Source organism: Lissotriton helveticus, chromosome 4_1 (assembly GCF_964261635.1).
Source record: "Lissotriton helveticus chromosome 4_1, aLisHel1.1, whole genome shotgun sequence".
NCBI lineage: Eukaryota > Metazoa > Chordata > Amphibia > Caudata > Salamandridae > Lissotriton > Lissotriton helveticus.
The window spans coordinates 1,526,158,885-1,526,174,140 of record NC_136063.1 but is presented as its reverse complement, the minus strand read 5'-3'; the positions used below and the strand labels follow the sequence as shown (position 1 = coordinate 1,526,174,140).

At 40.4% G+C, this 15,256-nt stretch overlaps 1 protein-coding gene across 1 annotated transcript in view; it reads left to right on the top strand.

The window, feature by feature from the left end:
- Positions 1-15,256, top strand: part of ACSS2 (acyl-CoA synthetase short chain family member 2) — a 181,375-nt gene that overhangs the window by 161,072 nt on the left and 5,047 nt on the right. Inside the window, exons 12-15 of the mRNA XM_078686275.1 lie at positions 2,139-2,195; positions 4,018-4,098; positions 4,925-5,033; positions 9,430-9,498. Of these exons, the coding sequence (XP_078542401.1) occupies positions 2,139-2,195; positions 4,018-4,098; positions 4,925-5,033; positions 9,430-9,498 (316 nt within the window). The remainder of the gene's footprint in view (positions 1-2,138; positions 2,196-4,017; positions 4,099-4,924; positions 5,034-9,429; positions 9,499-15,256) is intronic.

The window sequence follows — 15,256 nt, the reverse complement described above, 5'->3', positions numbered from 1 at the left end:
ACCCGAAATAAAACTAATAAAATTTGTTTTGAAAAAAAAAAACTACTTTGAATGATTGTTATCTTTTTTGGTGTTGAAGTTTTATATAGAGCTCACTCAACCCAAAGGTATTAGAGCACATTACATGTGCACCAGTCACATTTCACAAGGTCACATTCTCGTTTTTTCAGTTTAAAAAAAATCTTACCACTATTTTAAATCATCAGTCGTTTACTCCATAATCACTGTCCAGAACTTGATGAGACTTTAATGAACTTGATTTTCAAATCCATTTGGCCATCTAAATCCAATTTAGGTTTGCTATTAAGGGTATTAGTGAGGGTAGAGTTACAACCCTAATTCACAGAAACAGTATTGGTTAAAATGTACCCTTGTAAAATTTGTGAAGAGAGACATTGCATCAATTGGGTAGCATCTCCACATTGGCAAATGTAGGTCTTGCAGTAGGTCACAGATGTCCTGCCAGCAAAGGTAAACATCCACAAACATGTAATATATACCCTTCGCTTTCACACTTTGGAAATACTTGTGAGTTTTCTCCTAAACAAGGCATGAGTGGGTTTGTTTCTAGGATGTCTGTCGAGAGAGAACACCCCTGAATGAAATGTTTAGTTTAGAAGAAGTGGTTTCTCCATGGAGAAAAGAATTTTCCCTGCATAGAAATAAAAGACGGGTTTAATCAGCTAATGTACTTTTGCGTAAAAGGGTGCACATTTGGAAATATTCACCTGCACACAGTTCTTCATGTGTACATTTTAATCATATGAGTACTCCTGGAAAATTGTGAACCTAGTATTCTTCTAGGATCACTCATGGAATTCTTTGACAATTCTAAAAAAGGTAAAAAATGATCTAAAAGGGAAGAAATATTTTGCCTATGTTTTGCAAATGGTGCTGTCGTGGAATAAGAAAATTAGAAAAAACAACATCTTTTGTGATGGCTAGTGTTTAAATGATACTTATTAAACAGGAGCAGGGACTGTGATAAGTTAGTTATTATAAAAAAGAAACACATAATCGTCGATTCCCAAAACTTGACCATGAGTAAAGTAAGTAGTTCTCAGGGTATCTCACGATTGCAACAACCATTGTATATTGTGTTCAAAAAGTACTAGGATGGAACATTCTGGAGTTGTTTTGGACATTTTTAGATGGTGGTGTGGAAATGAAATGCACAAATATGTGCTCAGTTGCATCTTGAAGACGCACCAGGAGTAGTTGTAAATACGGTATACAACTTATGGTGTAAATCCAAGATGCTTTGGGCGTTTAGTAATTCACTGCAAGGGAAAGTGATGAAATATAAATATATTCACATAGTTAAACTAAGCCTTTACTGGTGTAACATTGAAGTCTTGATCCTGCTCGAAACACTGAACCATGCCTTCAAGGTGTAGACATTTGTTAACATGGTGGTTACAGCTTGATATCTGAAGACATCAGGTTTTGGGGCTGGACATTTGTTGTGGGATGATGGTACTAGTTTGCAGCAAGGGCAATGGCCTATAGTGTTTTTTGTGTGAAGGGTGAGAAGTTGTTGAATCAAAGAAGCAAGCAGTCAAAGCCCTGAGTGAGCAGGCAGATTTTCATGTTTTTCTTGAATAGATGCCTGCGGTTTCGGGACCTCCAGTGGACGCTCAAATTGTTCTCAAGAGTAGGTTACAACCTTATGATCTTCTATTTTGCTCCTTTATTTGAAATTTTTATGGGCTTATCAGGAAGGAACGATGAGAAGAGTGCAGGAAGGGAAGTAGTGAGGAGCCAGAAATTGAAAGGATTCTGGGCCCCTTAATGGCGAGAGCTAAGGGTCCTGGACATTGTGTTGAATTTAGAGTGACTAAACAACAGCTCTTCTGCGTACTAGGAAAAGTGTGAGGCTTCTGCTCCACAGTTATGCTACTATGTTTAATGGGAGGCCAGAATTAGTTTGAGCTGAAAGAACTTGGTTTAAAAAATGTTTTTAGGAATTATAGCCTCTTGTTTCATTAAATTCAATAAACATTTGTACATTTGTTTAAACAGGGGCAGTCCTTGGTTTTCCTTGAAATGAGCCCTTTGCTTTAGACAATCTGGTCATGCATAGGAGAGAATGGTAGCATGGTTTTCTGTTTAACAAACTGTTAATTTTTTATTTGTAGGGTGGTCACGTACTCACACCACTGCCGGCTGCTACACCACTGAAACCAGGATCTGCTGTAAGTAGGTGCATACTGGAAGCAAAATATTTGGGGCACTCTTAACATCTCTGTATAACTGTTGGGGTTTCTGTTTGGATACCATCTGAAGGTTGCCAGCTGTTCAGGTTTCTGTAAACAGGCTGAATTTTAGCTCCCCTTACTAGATTAGAGGTAAGACCTGCACCACTGCGCTCTGTATTGAGACTACTGATTTTTTTTTCTCTGATAACCATGGAAGGAAGAGTTTTCTCCTGGTTTTATGAGATTAAGAGGGGGCAATATTTTTCTATGGCAGGTAGCCTCTGTATCTTTGAGACCAACAATATATTAAGTGGTAGTTGTGAAACAAAACCAGTCTATTGTGATAAAATAATTTTTCAGTCTTTAGAGGTGCAATACAGATCATGGAGCCGAGAGCTCCGAAACGGGTTGTGTAGGGTTGTTGCACTAAATCAATAAACACGCTTGAATAAGCATGAGATCCTCGGTGTGTCGTTTCTTCAGGTTTGGGAGTATTTTCTGCAACCGAAGATTTACACAGTATTTGGATTTTGTAAGGGGTTCCCTGCCCCACCTCGAGCTCAACCGTTCAAGAGGATTGGGTGACAGCGATCAGCACAATTGGATTACATATCTATATCTATATAATATAGATATATAAGTATATATATATTGATTTGTCTCTACTCATATTTGTTTCATACATATATTGCAATTATTTACATAAATAGCGTCTTCAAAAAGGATCAACTGAGACTGCGCGTGCGAATACAGGATGTACCTGCACGTAATTCCAGGCTTCTTTACTCATGGACAGTATCATCAGTTTTAATCTGGAGTTTTAAGAAAATTAATTCATCAAAACTGGTGGCAATTTCTGTTCCTGTAATTAAATATGAATGTGTATTCAACCATTTAATCTACATCCATTTATCCCCAAAAAAGGTCTGTTTGTGCAAAAAGCACAACGCGAGACTACGCTTAAAGAGTTCATTTAATTTATCTACAAGTGTGTAATGAATTCTGGTAGCTCATTTACTCCTGCATTTTGCAGTGATTTTACCCCCATGTTTCCGAGTAAACATTTGGGTCTGGGTGCTCCATGCATTTCGCACTTCCACCTGCCAAACCCTCTTTTCAATGCATGCCACTTAATTTGAAAGTACAGAAAATCTTCTGCCATACTAAGTTATAAATCTACTTGTGTAAATCCCTGCATTCCTTATCCTGTGAATGAGCATATCTGAACGCTGACATTCGTGCACTTAAGTGAAAAGTTGATCTCCCAAAATACTCTGCATTAAGCTCAGATGGTTTGTACTTCTTAGCAGTAGCTGTAATCTAGATGCCCCACCTTTGAACAGAATGTCCCGCTAATGAATATTGCACTGTGGTAAACGCTGTAAGAGGCTTGGGAGTGACTCATTCTTAATGTAAGGTCACTAAAATAAAAAAAAATACAGAAATTAAAAGAAAAGGTGCAACTCGGCAAATTGATTTGTCACTGAAAAAAATCAATCAAAAAATATAATTAAACGAATTCAGGAAAACTAAAAATTCTGTCACTTTGCCGTGTCGCCTCTCTTTCTTAAACTGTTCAGCCTGTAAGGTGCAGCTCTGTTGAAAGTTTAATCCTAAAGACCTCATTTGGTAAATTCGGTTTAGAAAAGAAATTGCTAGAAAAATGAAGCACCAACTTTCTCTTTAATTTATGTTATAGAATGTTTATGTGAGAAGTGGAGAGTATACATTGTATCAGTATCTTACACTGATAAGTGTTCCCCTTTAGTGAGTCATTTCCCCCCCAGAATATTTCATATATTTTTCTTGCATGTTTCAGACCTTTCCGTTTTTTGGAGTACTTCCTGCGATACTGAATGAACACGGGGAGGAGCTGCAAGGAGAGGCGGAAGGCTATTTGGTAAGCAGTTCCTGTTCAAACTGCCCTTCTCCCATTACTTCTCTCTCCTTTGACAGACATTTTCATCCATCCAGAGCACGCTGACCAGTGTATGATGCCTGAGGAAGAGATTATGTATGATAGTCTATTACAGTGTTTTATTGGAAGCATTAGGACCACCTTTTAAAGAGATGTGCCTAGCTCAATAGAAATTAAAACTGGATTTTTGTTTTGACTTTAAATGCTTGTCTTTGACCTTATACTCTGCTATCTAGCCAAGCTATTTAAAGGCACCAGTTTGTGATACCGCTGCCTGACATGTCATTGGCAGGAGTGTCTGTCTCCCCTGCCCTTGCTGCTAACTCTTTGTCCTTCATTCCAAGTGAGCTTTTAATTTTGTTGAGGACAGTAACAGGAGCTACTAGCCCCATCAGAGTTACAAGATCTGGGGCAGAGACTCCAGTTGCTTAGAGTGCTGAAGTCTCCGAGTGATTACATTGTGAGGATATGAGGAATAACTTGTGGGATCTGGACCGGAAGTACGGATTCCCCCGGTAATTCTTCATTTTAAGGGTACTTTTAGGGTCCAACTTGCAAACGGCCAGTAATCTACTCAACCCCAGACTTATAGGTACTCCTATTATTGGTATTCATGGGAGTCGCTGCACTGAGGATATCATCGGACACATTCCCAGGGCACTCACAATGAGGCCCTTTAAGTTTATTTCTAGAATTTGAAAATTTTCTTATTGGAGTCTACTGGGGCCACCTTTTGGACATGAATCGCAGGTGACTATTTGTTTTTTGGTGTCCAGTCACAGATTGTGTCTTCTGAATTATTTAACAGGTATTCAAGAAGCCTTGGCCTGCCATGATGCGCACTATTTATGGCAACCACGAACGCTTCGAGAGTACCTACTTCAAAAAGTTTCCCGGCTTTTATGTGGCAGGCGATGGTAAGATGTTTTCTTGTTTCTTAAACGCATTACTAATTAGCCCCAATTACCAAAGGAATTTTCGGCCATACACATACGTTGATAGTTAAAAATATCTAATTATCCCTGCCTCACGGGTATAAATGTATTTACTTTTGCACATATCTCCAGCCTGTGTCTGGAGAAATCCGCTGTAGTAAATCCCACAGAAGGGATTGGATGTAAGCGCTACAATGCATGGCTTGCCTTGTAAATTTGTGAGTGCATACAAACATATACGTTTGCGGGCTTTCACAAACTCTGATCCAACCCATTTCCTGGAAATGATTGAAAGGATGGAAACGAATGAACCCTAGATTCCGTGACTGTTTAACCATATGTTTTCCATGTGGAGAAAAAAAGATAGGATAAAAAATGGGGGAGTTATACAGCGGATGCCAGTCCCTCTATGTAGATTTCAGCACAGGGAGAATACATGACGTGACATGAAAGGACATTGCCAATTGTGTACCTGCAAGCCTGTGTCTTGCACAGCTTCCCAAACCAACGTCTGGGAATTTTTTATAAATTGAAAAATACGAAAAAGATGAAAATCTCCACACTTACTTTTACATTTAAAGATTAGGCTTAAGATGTATCTCAAAAACAAAATTTCTTGATCAATTAACGTATACAGTGAACATGACTCCTCCCACATTTGCACCATGACACCATTTAAAGTTACCATACATGTAATGCAGCAGGACAATATTGTTTATTCTCTAACATATTTACCCTACTTTTGCTCTGTTGTACTTCTACCTTTTCATTCTGTGATTCTTTCAATATATCACAAAACATCAGCACTTTAATATCTTCATTTGACGTACTTACACCATCTTAACCTGTATTCTGTTCAAGTTGTACAAAATTTACACTTTTTCTATATTCAATTTTCTTTTGGTTACACACAGTACAAAGATGTCTGATACAATTACATCTGAAACACTTAGCATTTAAAGCTGGACAATAACCTGATGATGCCATGTGTTTTAGAATCTACATCTATAACATGTTTTTTTTTACATCAATGATCTTACTCAACTTACTTTTCCCTTTTTTATACTTATCGAATGTATTCACTACTTGAACAGTAGCTTCCTCTGCCCCTTCCTTTTCCAGATGCTTAACATAACGAGGTGTATCCTCTATGCGTTTTTCTACAACAATGGCTTTTCCTAATGAAGGATCTTTCAATAGTGGTCAACAAATTCTCTACAACCACACTGACTTTCTTCCCATAATGCACTTTCAGCGCTTCCATTGCCATAGTATATACATCACTTTCATTGTCCTCACCTTCCTCATCGGATTCTCCATCACCTTCTACATTGTTATTAACACATGGCAGCGTTTTTAACACCTTCCTTCTACTCCCAAACTATACTTTAGCAGTGCCAATTTCCACTTAGCAAGGAAAATGGCACCGCCTAAAGCCTCTAAATACATTTCAAAAGCTTCCCGCCAATCTTCCCACTGCAAAATCGGACATGCTGGGGCAGCTAGGAAAGCAGGTGGAGATGCATTAGAATGCACGAATAACACTTTAAACCTCACAAGTACAAATTATGACTGTGCAAATACAACCAGCTAATACAACTGTAGTCACCGTTGTCACAGGGAACCAAATCAATTAAAACAACAAATATAGCCACCGTTGTCTTGTTAAAAATGTACGCTGAATTCATGTTCTCTCTCGCAGGTTATCAGTCTAGTGTTTAATGGTAAATGCCCCACTCTGATAGGCCCCCAAAATACCTCCCCCTCTTATTGGCCAACAGAATCAAATGTGTTACAGCAAACAAATGATGGACGTAATGCTGACAATGCAAACATTTTCCCCCAGTCAAAAGTTCTGGGTTAAATCCATCGTTCTTTTGCCCACTACGCCAACCCAGTTTGGACCCAGCCATATGCAAATCAGTCTTGACCCAGTGCCCCATGGGAACAGGCCAGGTCCTCCCTGGACCGGAAAAAAGGATCATGGGACTGGTTTCAGGGTATGTCACCCTTCTTCAGCCAGGCTAGCTTGAATCCAGTGGCACAGTGAGCAAGGGACCCACGTCTGGGCATACCCCTCCCACTTAGGGCAAAAAGTGTTACAGCAAACAAATAATGGACGGAATGCTGTGCCGTGCGGTCCCGTGCTCTCAATGCCACTGGAGTCAAGCTATTCTGGCTGATGAGGGCTGAAAGCCCGAAACATGTCCTAGGATGCTTGTTTCCAGTCCAGGGTGGACCTGGCCTGGCAGTTCGGGCTGGACTGTTCCCATTGGGCACAGGGTCAAGACTGATTTGCATATGGCTGGGTCCAAACTGGAATGGCATGGTGAGCAAAAAAACGATGGATTTAGGCCCTGATCTCTGTACTGGGGTGAATGTATGAAATTGGTCTGCATTCTATCTATCAATTGTTCTTTTTGCAACAGAATCATGTGCCCCAAGTGACAAGACATCCTAACTATACCACTCAGGCACTTCCCAGTTACAACATGAACAGCATGGCCACACTACACCACGCTGCCACTGTCATTTTTAAGGCCTTTTGTGCTATCCTTAAAGATAAAAAAAATTTTTAAACTATCTCGTAGTCACTTTTACTTATGCCACTATCTTGCTGGTATACTGCTTCTCAAGGTGTGCATGTCACAGTAATTAAAAAAAACACGCTGCCTGGACATACTGCACCTCTTTAGTGGTGAGCGTGACACTATTACCACAAAAATTGACTCCCCAAGGTGTGCGAGTCACCATACTGCTGATACGCTCCCTCTGGACATGCCGTATTTTCCTTGTGGTGTGTGGTCACCGTTACCTCACAAACAAGGTTGCGTGCCTCCTGCGCTGGCTGCCTCACGCGTCTTGATGCTTACGCGCAGCGTGCTCCAGACACCTTTCTTTGCCTCCACGCGTCCCTCTGTTCTTGGCCTATCATGCTCTGCTTCAGTGTAAGTGTATCGCACTGTACGCGGCCCTCAGGCGCTGTTTCAGCTGCGTCTTCTGTGCTCGCAAACCCCACACACCGCTCTTAAACTCGCCTTAAAATAAAGACACATGCTCTCTCCACATTCTTTTCTTTTACACAAGTCATCTGCTGAGATACTTGCCAGACGTTAACGCCGCAAAATCGCCCGTTTCCACAATAACGTTACTTAAAACGCTCCAGCTTGCAGCTTCACGATACAGCTTCCAGTCATTCAAACATCAATTAGGGTTGGTCCTGGAAGGGGTGTATCCCATCTTCATCGACATTTGAAAGCTCACACTGCATCAATTAACCTAATTATATTTTAATTAAGTTGCAGTTAAGACGTACGACCAGCCCTGGCAAGATCTAGTTAGCAACTGCCAGTACAGTATTCCACACCCCTTAATATTATCCATACTGGGCCAGATGTACGACCCTTTTACTTAGCGCCTCGCAATTTGCGACACATTGCTAGTCACTAAATGAAATGTACAACAGTGTGTTTACACTGTTTTGCGATTCCCATTGGGGTTGCAAATTGCGAGGCTCAGTAATATTATTGGGCCTCTCGCAATGTGCGAGCCCATTGGGAATGACAGTCCTCTCAGGGATTGTGGCCTTCTGGGCTCAGCAGACCACCATGTCCGGGACTGCTTTTTAATAAAGCAGCTTTTTTTTCTAAATGCATCCAGTTTTCCTTAACGGAAAACGGTATGCATTTACAAAAAAAAAATATGAAATGTTTTCCCCCTTAAAAAATGATTTCGCCTGCATTTGCAAAGAGGAAGGGGTCCCTTGGGGGAACCCTTTCCCTTTGCAAATGCATTTCCACCTACTTGAAGTAGGTGGTAGTTGCGAGTGTTTTGTGATCGCAATTGCGGTCGCAAAACATTAGTACATTGTTTTGAGACTCGCTATTTGGCAGGGAGTGCCCTTCCAAATAGCGAGTCACAAAACCTATTTAGCGAGTCGCAAAAATATTGCGACTTGCCAAATAGGCTATGTATATGGCACAATATGTTTTTGCATGTGCAAACGGGTTCGCAAACCCGTTTGCGCTTGCAAAAACGGGTTGTACATCTGGCTCACTGTGTCATAATCCAGCAGCAGGTGCTAGGCTACAAGTTACGTATCTAATCATCTTGCTAATACATTTAAACGCAACAGATACATCTACTACAATGTGTGATTACCTGTTACATGAAGGAGGATTAGCCTGTTCTAGGTACTGCTTCCTTGAGCAGAACAGGTTTACATCATGGCAGTTCTGATGCTACTTTAATGTAGTTTTAGCCGTGGTGTCCATGAAGGTAGGTATGCAATGGGTGATTGCAACATTACTGATGTTGACAAAGTTTTGATTTCTGGTCCATTTGGTAACATTTACATTTTATTCTGTTTAACACTCAGGATGCAAAAGGGACAAGGATGGATATTTCTGGATCACTGGAAGGATCGATGACATGCTCAATGTCTCAGGTAAAGTTTATGTTTTTCTCCTATAGTTGGTGTTGTTATAATTGCGTTGTAATATCTTAATTGTGTTAAATGAATAACCACATTGGAAGGCATCTTTCAACTGAGCATTTAGTCACATTTTCAATATTTGGGTTGCCACAGGAGTCACCATCATTGATCGGGTATTTTAATTTCTGATACTTTATTCACCTCAAAACTTACTTGAAAAAGCCACCTAAATGAATGGCCAACTTAAGCACACCACTTGTAAATACTATCTGATTGGCAGTTCTCACTCAAAAATCTGTTTAGTGCCACAGTTCTCAAGGATCTAAATATTCTTACCTATTAGGAATTTTCTTGCAATAGTCGTGTTAAGCGGACTCTTCTTGAGTCATTTAGAGAGCTTCACATGCGGTGTAAATCCACTTTAAGGGGCTTGAGGCTTGATACTGTTCATGACTGTTTCTTTTGTTCATGTATAGAGCTAGTTGCAGGACCAGTTTTCTTTATTAGCAATTTGCAATATTCATGGTATAGTTATCGCTTGTGATGTGTATATATCATGAATGCATGATACACAGTACCTGATTTCCAATGCATTTTTTGATGCATCTACAGGAGCACTCACTCCCTCTCCTACTCCCTGCAATTTTTTGGGAAAATCATTCTGCTCTTCAAACTTTGCATACGTCAGGTTTAGGTTCAGTTTTAAGGAGGCATTAGTCATTAATATTGTCTGGGAGACTGGGATAAAGGGTTATCAAGTTATGGACAAGCATGGCAAAGGTAGCAGATAAAAATGAAGGTGTCACACTTTGACAATCACAGGTTTGGAGCTAAAGCTGCTCTCCACCTTTAGCACAATGGTTGTAAGGCTAGCCTACCTCGCATGTCAAGAAGCATGCTGTCCCTGCTACTGAAACTGTGTCCCAGACCACTCTGGAGTGCCTCGGCGCCAAAGGAGCACACTCATGAGCTGTTGTATCACAACTGAAGTCTCAGCTCCAGGCATAGTATGTGGTAGGGCACTGGGAGAACTTAGGAGGGCAAAGAAAATGGACAAGAAAGCTAGACTCTGGACACATAATATGGAATAAAAGCAAGAAAACTAAAACATGATTTGGGGAATACGAAAAAAAACAGACACAGAGATGATTGTATGGCCTGCATCCAAACAAAGTGGTTTTCCAACATAACGATTGCCTAAACTCCCTTTCCCTCCCTAAATCCACAGAGTGTACGGTTCACCACTATGATGCTTTCTGTGCGGCTGGTGTCAGCAGGAAGCACCTGCCTTAATTCACAACATGGAAGATATTTTTAGGTTTGCTGAATGGCTGGGGAATGATGGCCCTGTCTGCACCATCGATAGGGACCAATATCAGTAATTGTCAACACACCCAGCTTTTCTACTTATATATATATTTACTTACTTCTCTAAATATACAAAAGATGCACACTGATTGGTCATTCTCTCTTCAGTGCCCAGCCTTACAAAGTATTTCAATACTACTGTCTTGGTCCATAGACATCACAGAGATTGTATCCTTCTCGGCTCAGGTCTGATGGAGCTCATCTGAGTTGCCATTATCACGTATGTAGCCTGGTAGCGTCATATCTGAACTCAAGAGAATCAGAAGAGACTAAGGGCATATTTACAAAAATGTCAAAGCGCGGTGCTGCGCCAAATTCTCCAGCGCCGTGCTCTGACATTTTTAAAACTGAGGGAAAGTCGTATACACAAGAATACGACACACCCCTGAGTTTCCCTTAGCGATGGTGCAAATAACCTGCCTAGCACCAGCGCAGGCACCCAGCCGCCACAATGTAGCAAAGGTGCCTGCGCTGCAGGGGCGATTGTTTATGTGCAGTAAGGGACACCATCCTGCACAATGACAATAATTCATGGCGATTTGATCTTTTGATGTGTGATGAAGGATGCAGCTCATATCGAAAGAGCAAAAAACGAGGGGAAATTCATAATTTCTCCTCTTATCGCCATTGTAACGCCTGGTAAGCCATGGCGTTAGAGTGGTTCTGTTTTTGCCGCTGCCTCAGCAATGGATGTTGCCCTGGAATGTCCACAGCAACACCTAGTGCACAGCCCTTTGCCGCAGAGGACTGCAGCCTAAAGGGGCATATTTACAAGGTGGCGTTAAGCCACATTAAGTGGCTTAGCGGCACCTTGTAACTATGGGAAATGGAGCTAGGCCCCCGGAGCTTAAAAAATAGTGACGCTACGGTGGCGATAGGGGCTTGTACATGTGCCCCTAAGAGAATGACACATGTAGTTGAGGACTGGGGTATTATTTGTTAAGTTCAATTTATGTTATCCATTCGTATACAAATTCTACCCTGTTCACTCCGTCACTTCATTCCACAGTGTGTGATTAGTGCAGAATCAAGAGGAAGGGATGGAGAGTAGACTGAGAATGTTCTGTTCAAGATTTCAGAATCCTCTAAATTTGGGGACCGCTTTTAACTCTACATTGTAATGGGTTCAGCAGTGATTGCCAACAAATCAAGCTGTGCTGTCCTCCTAAGTTGTGTCAAAGGATGCCCATCAAGTTAAAGGACTGATCTATAATTCTGTAAATAATGCATAGGATTCGGTAATCCCATTATGAACACCAGTATATCATTTCTTTATAATTGGCAACCTATGACACACCCAGTCGCCGAGTACAAAGAAAAAACTTCAGAGCTCGACTGTTATAAGGTATTACAGTCAGAATGCCAGCAGCATAGGCTGTAAGGCAGGTCTGGTGAGCATAACTGAAGCAGCTATTTAAAGCAACTAGAAAGGAATTTTGCTTTTCTTTCTTCTGCTTTATTTTTTTTAGCTTACAATGACAAGCAGAAAGAACATGTTTATTGCTTGCACGCCTGAGATAATTAGAGAAAAGCTAGAATCTTTCTGCATGTTTCTACACATTCCGAGCTATCACAGTTTAGAAAAAAAAATAATTAAACTGGCTTCTGTTCAGTTGTTTCGAATATCCGTTTGCAACAATTAACTAACTAGGTTTTTGATGTGTTTAATTTTGCACTAGAGGTTTTATTTGTATTCTTCATGCTTGCAAACATGCTTGCTCTTTCATATGGAAGAGCTACTCACCAAGGTTGTAAGTGATTTGTGGTAAAGGTGATGGTGTAACCATGTGTTATATGGGATAAAGTACCCCCTGCAGTACGTGATAAGGATATTGCTAGTTACTTCGGCCTCCTTCCTCTATATGGTTATGGAACTTCTCAGTGACTTGCAATATCCATATAATTTACACCAGGGGGTATTTATCCCTTATATGTTAGGCTTTTGTCATTTGATTAGTGAAATTACACTGAACTCTTACCTTACATGAGAGCCACAATGTTTTCTTCAAGCCAAATTCTTGGATCCACCACAAAATCTACTGCAACTCAGTAATTTTTTTTAAATTCATAGTCTGTGTTATTTATTTATGTATGAAGCTCTATAATTACCAGAAGAGACTCTGATTTCAATGCACCTGAAACAAAAGAAAACTAGTTTTACTGCACCTGAAACAAAAGAAAATAAAGGGATGGAGCATTGTTAGATCGGTGACAGGGTAGGCTGGCGACAGGGGAGGAAGTGGAGAGACTTATCATGAGTAGTCAGTAAAGAAAAGGCAGTTCATTTTGAAATAGGTAGGTTAAATGATTGTACTTCTGAAAAGACAAGTAGGTTAATCCAGAAAAACCTGAAGCTCTTTAGTGTAACTATGTGGGTTGGTACTCACACATACCTTCTCCTACTCTTTGTTTGTCAGTATCTTGCCATTTTACATGTTCAGTTACATTGGGAAGACACAGTGGACATAGATTACCTCTCACCCAGTCGCTGCATCAAATAATACACACAATTTTGAAATTTGGAACATTTGATAGAATTTCCAATCTCCACTTATCAGTTCTATAACCAAAACATTGTGCTCATCGAGACACGCAAGCAGCCATCCTGCTGCAGCAAACTTGCTCTTAAAATACCGCTTATTACAACTACGTTCCCAACTCTATTTTGTGAGTGAGAGTTGGAGTGGTTTGCTGGAAATGGCTTCTCAGTATAAGAATCCAGAAAAGTAGTACATCAAATGAGGGTTTAAAAAAAATCTTAAATAGCCGAAGCTGGGTCTGGTTGAGCAGAGTAACAAATGCATCTCATGTAGTGTGTGATTTGGTAGCGGTAGGCACAAACTATTTTTGTATCTGTTTTGTTGCGTGGTCTTATTTTATTTCCTACTACCTCTTTGGTAGTAGGATATGACAGTGATTGCTGTGTGACAAGGTACTTTTCTGGCTGCATAGTACCATCATCTAATTCAGTATTCTGATTGGCACTAGGGTCATGGAGAACGCTGCTAAAGCAAAGCATTTCCTCCCACCTCCAAAAAAAAGAAAAGGATAAGTGTGGCATCTCACAGAAGTTAGTGTTAACAGCATTAATATTTCACATGAAAACAATCTTGTAAACTACCACATTCCCTTATAAACCCCTGCCAAAGGCGGTTTGGGCCCATAACAAGGGAGAGGGACTGTAAGAACTGGTATAACTCAAAGCACCAGAGCTATAAGGCTATTAGAACATTCCAACCACTGAGGATAGAATGTTCTAAATTAAAAAGTGAGAAACAGAAAAAACAGAATGTTTAAGCGGATGGCGTATACCAGCCATACTAGCCCTGTGGCACTTATTGAGCTCCTAGCTTTCCAATGTTCTAATAAATCATACCTTTCAAGAAAATAACAACAACAGAAGATGCAGAATTGACAAGTATAATATCTCGTGTCAATAATTTCCTGAAGAGGCCCATCTTTTATATGGGAATACATTTCGGCCAACACTCACAACATTCTGCTAAATATTTATGAAATCTATAGAGCCCTCCAAATTTAGGCTCGACCTACATTGTTGAAACACATATGATGGCTTTGCACAATGTCAATGTGAACACTGCATTACTATAACGATCCCTCCCCTTGACAGCTTGTACCGAGGTTCTGCACCACATTGTGGAACAAGGAGAGGTGCTCCAACCTTAGTTTTGGTGGAGTCTCAGTCCACCCTCCTGTAGGCCTTACACAATTCCTAAGGAAGTGTGGCAGATGCTGGTGCCACTCTTAACTGCAGAGGGGTGCAGAACCCTACTTCCCAGACATGTCCTTTAACTGCAGTGTGTTATCAGCATTTGGCATATCCACAACTGCTCAGGCTCAGCATTTCAGATTCACGGAAAAGTGCCATGAGATTATTTTACCCTGTTTGTCACTACACATCCCACCACAGCAAAAGTAGTATTTTCTACATCTCTACTTCAGCTTGAGAACTGCTTACCATTGGCCCTTAAAATGTCCAAATTCCCACATAGATTTCACTAGGAGCATGAAAAAAATGTTTTATCCGTTTCAGATAGCAAAGGCAATTTCTTTTTTGGTAAAAGTAGAAAGTAGTCTCTAAAACCACTATACAAGTGTTTATACTATAGACCTTATTTACAGTTTGCCCAGAGTCAATTATGTTAATCCCAGTGTGAGAAACTGCACCTCCACTGTGCTAATGGCATAAAAGATGCCATGGTTTGACTCTCCTGCCACTGTGATATAGAGTTCATAATTCTTCAAGTGGAATTTCTGCCATTTTTGCCAATTTATAAAAGTTTTTTCTCTCCACCAATACTAATTCTAGTAACGGAATTTCCTCCAATGAGAGACATCATTGTAAACATACCTCTAGTGAAGTGTATGAGTCCAGTGGAAT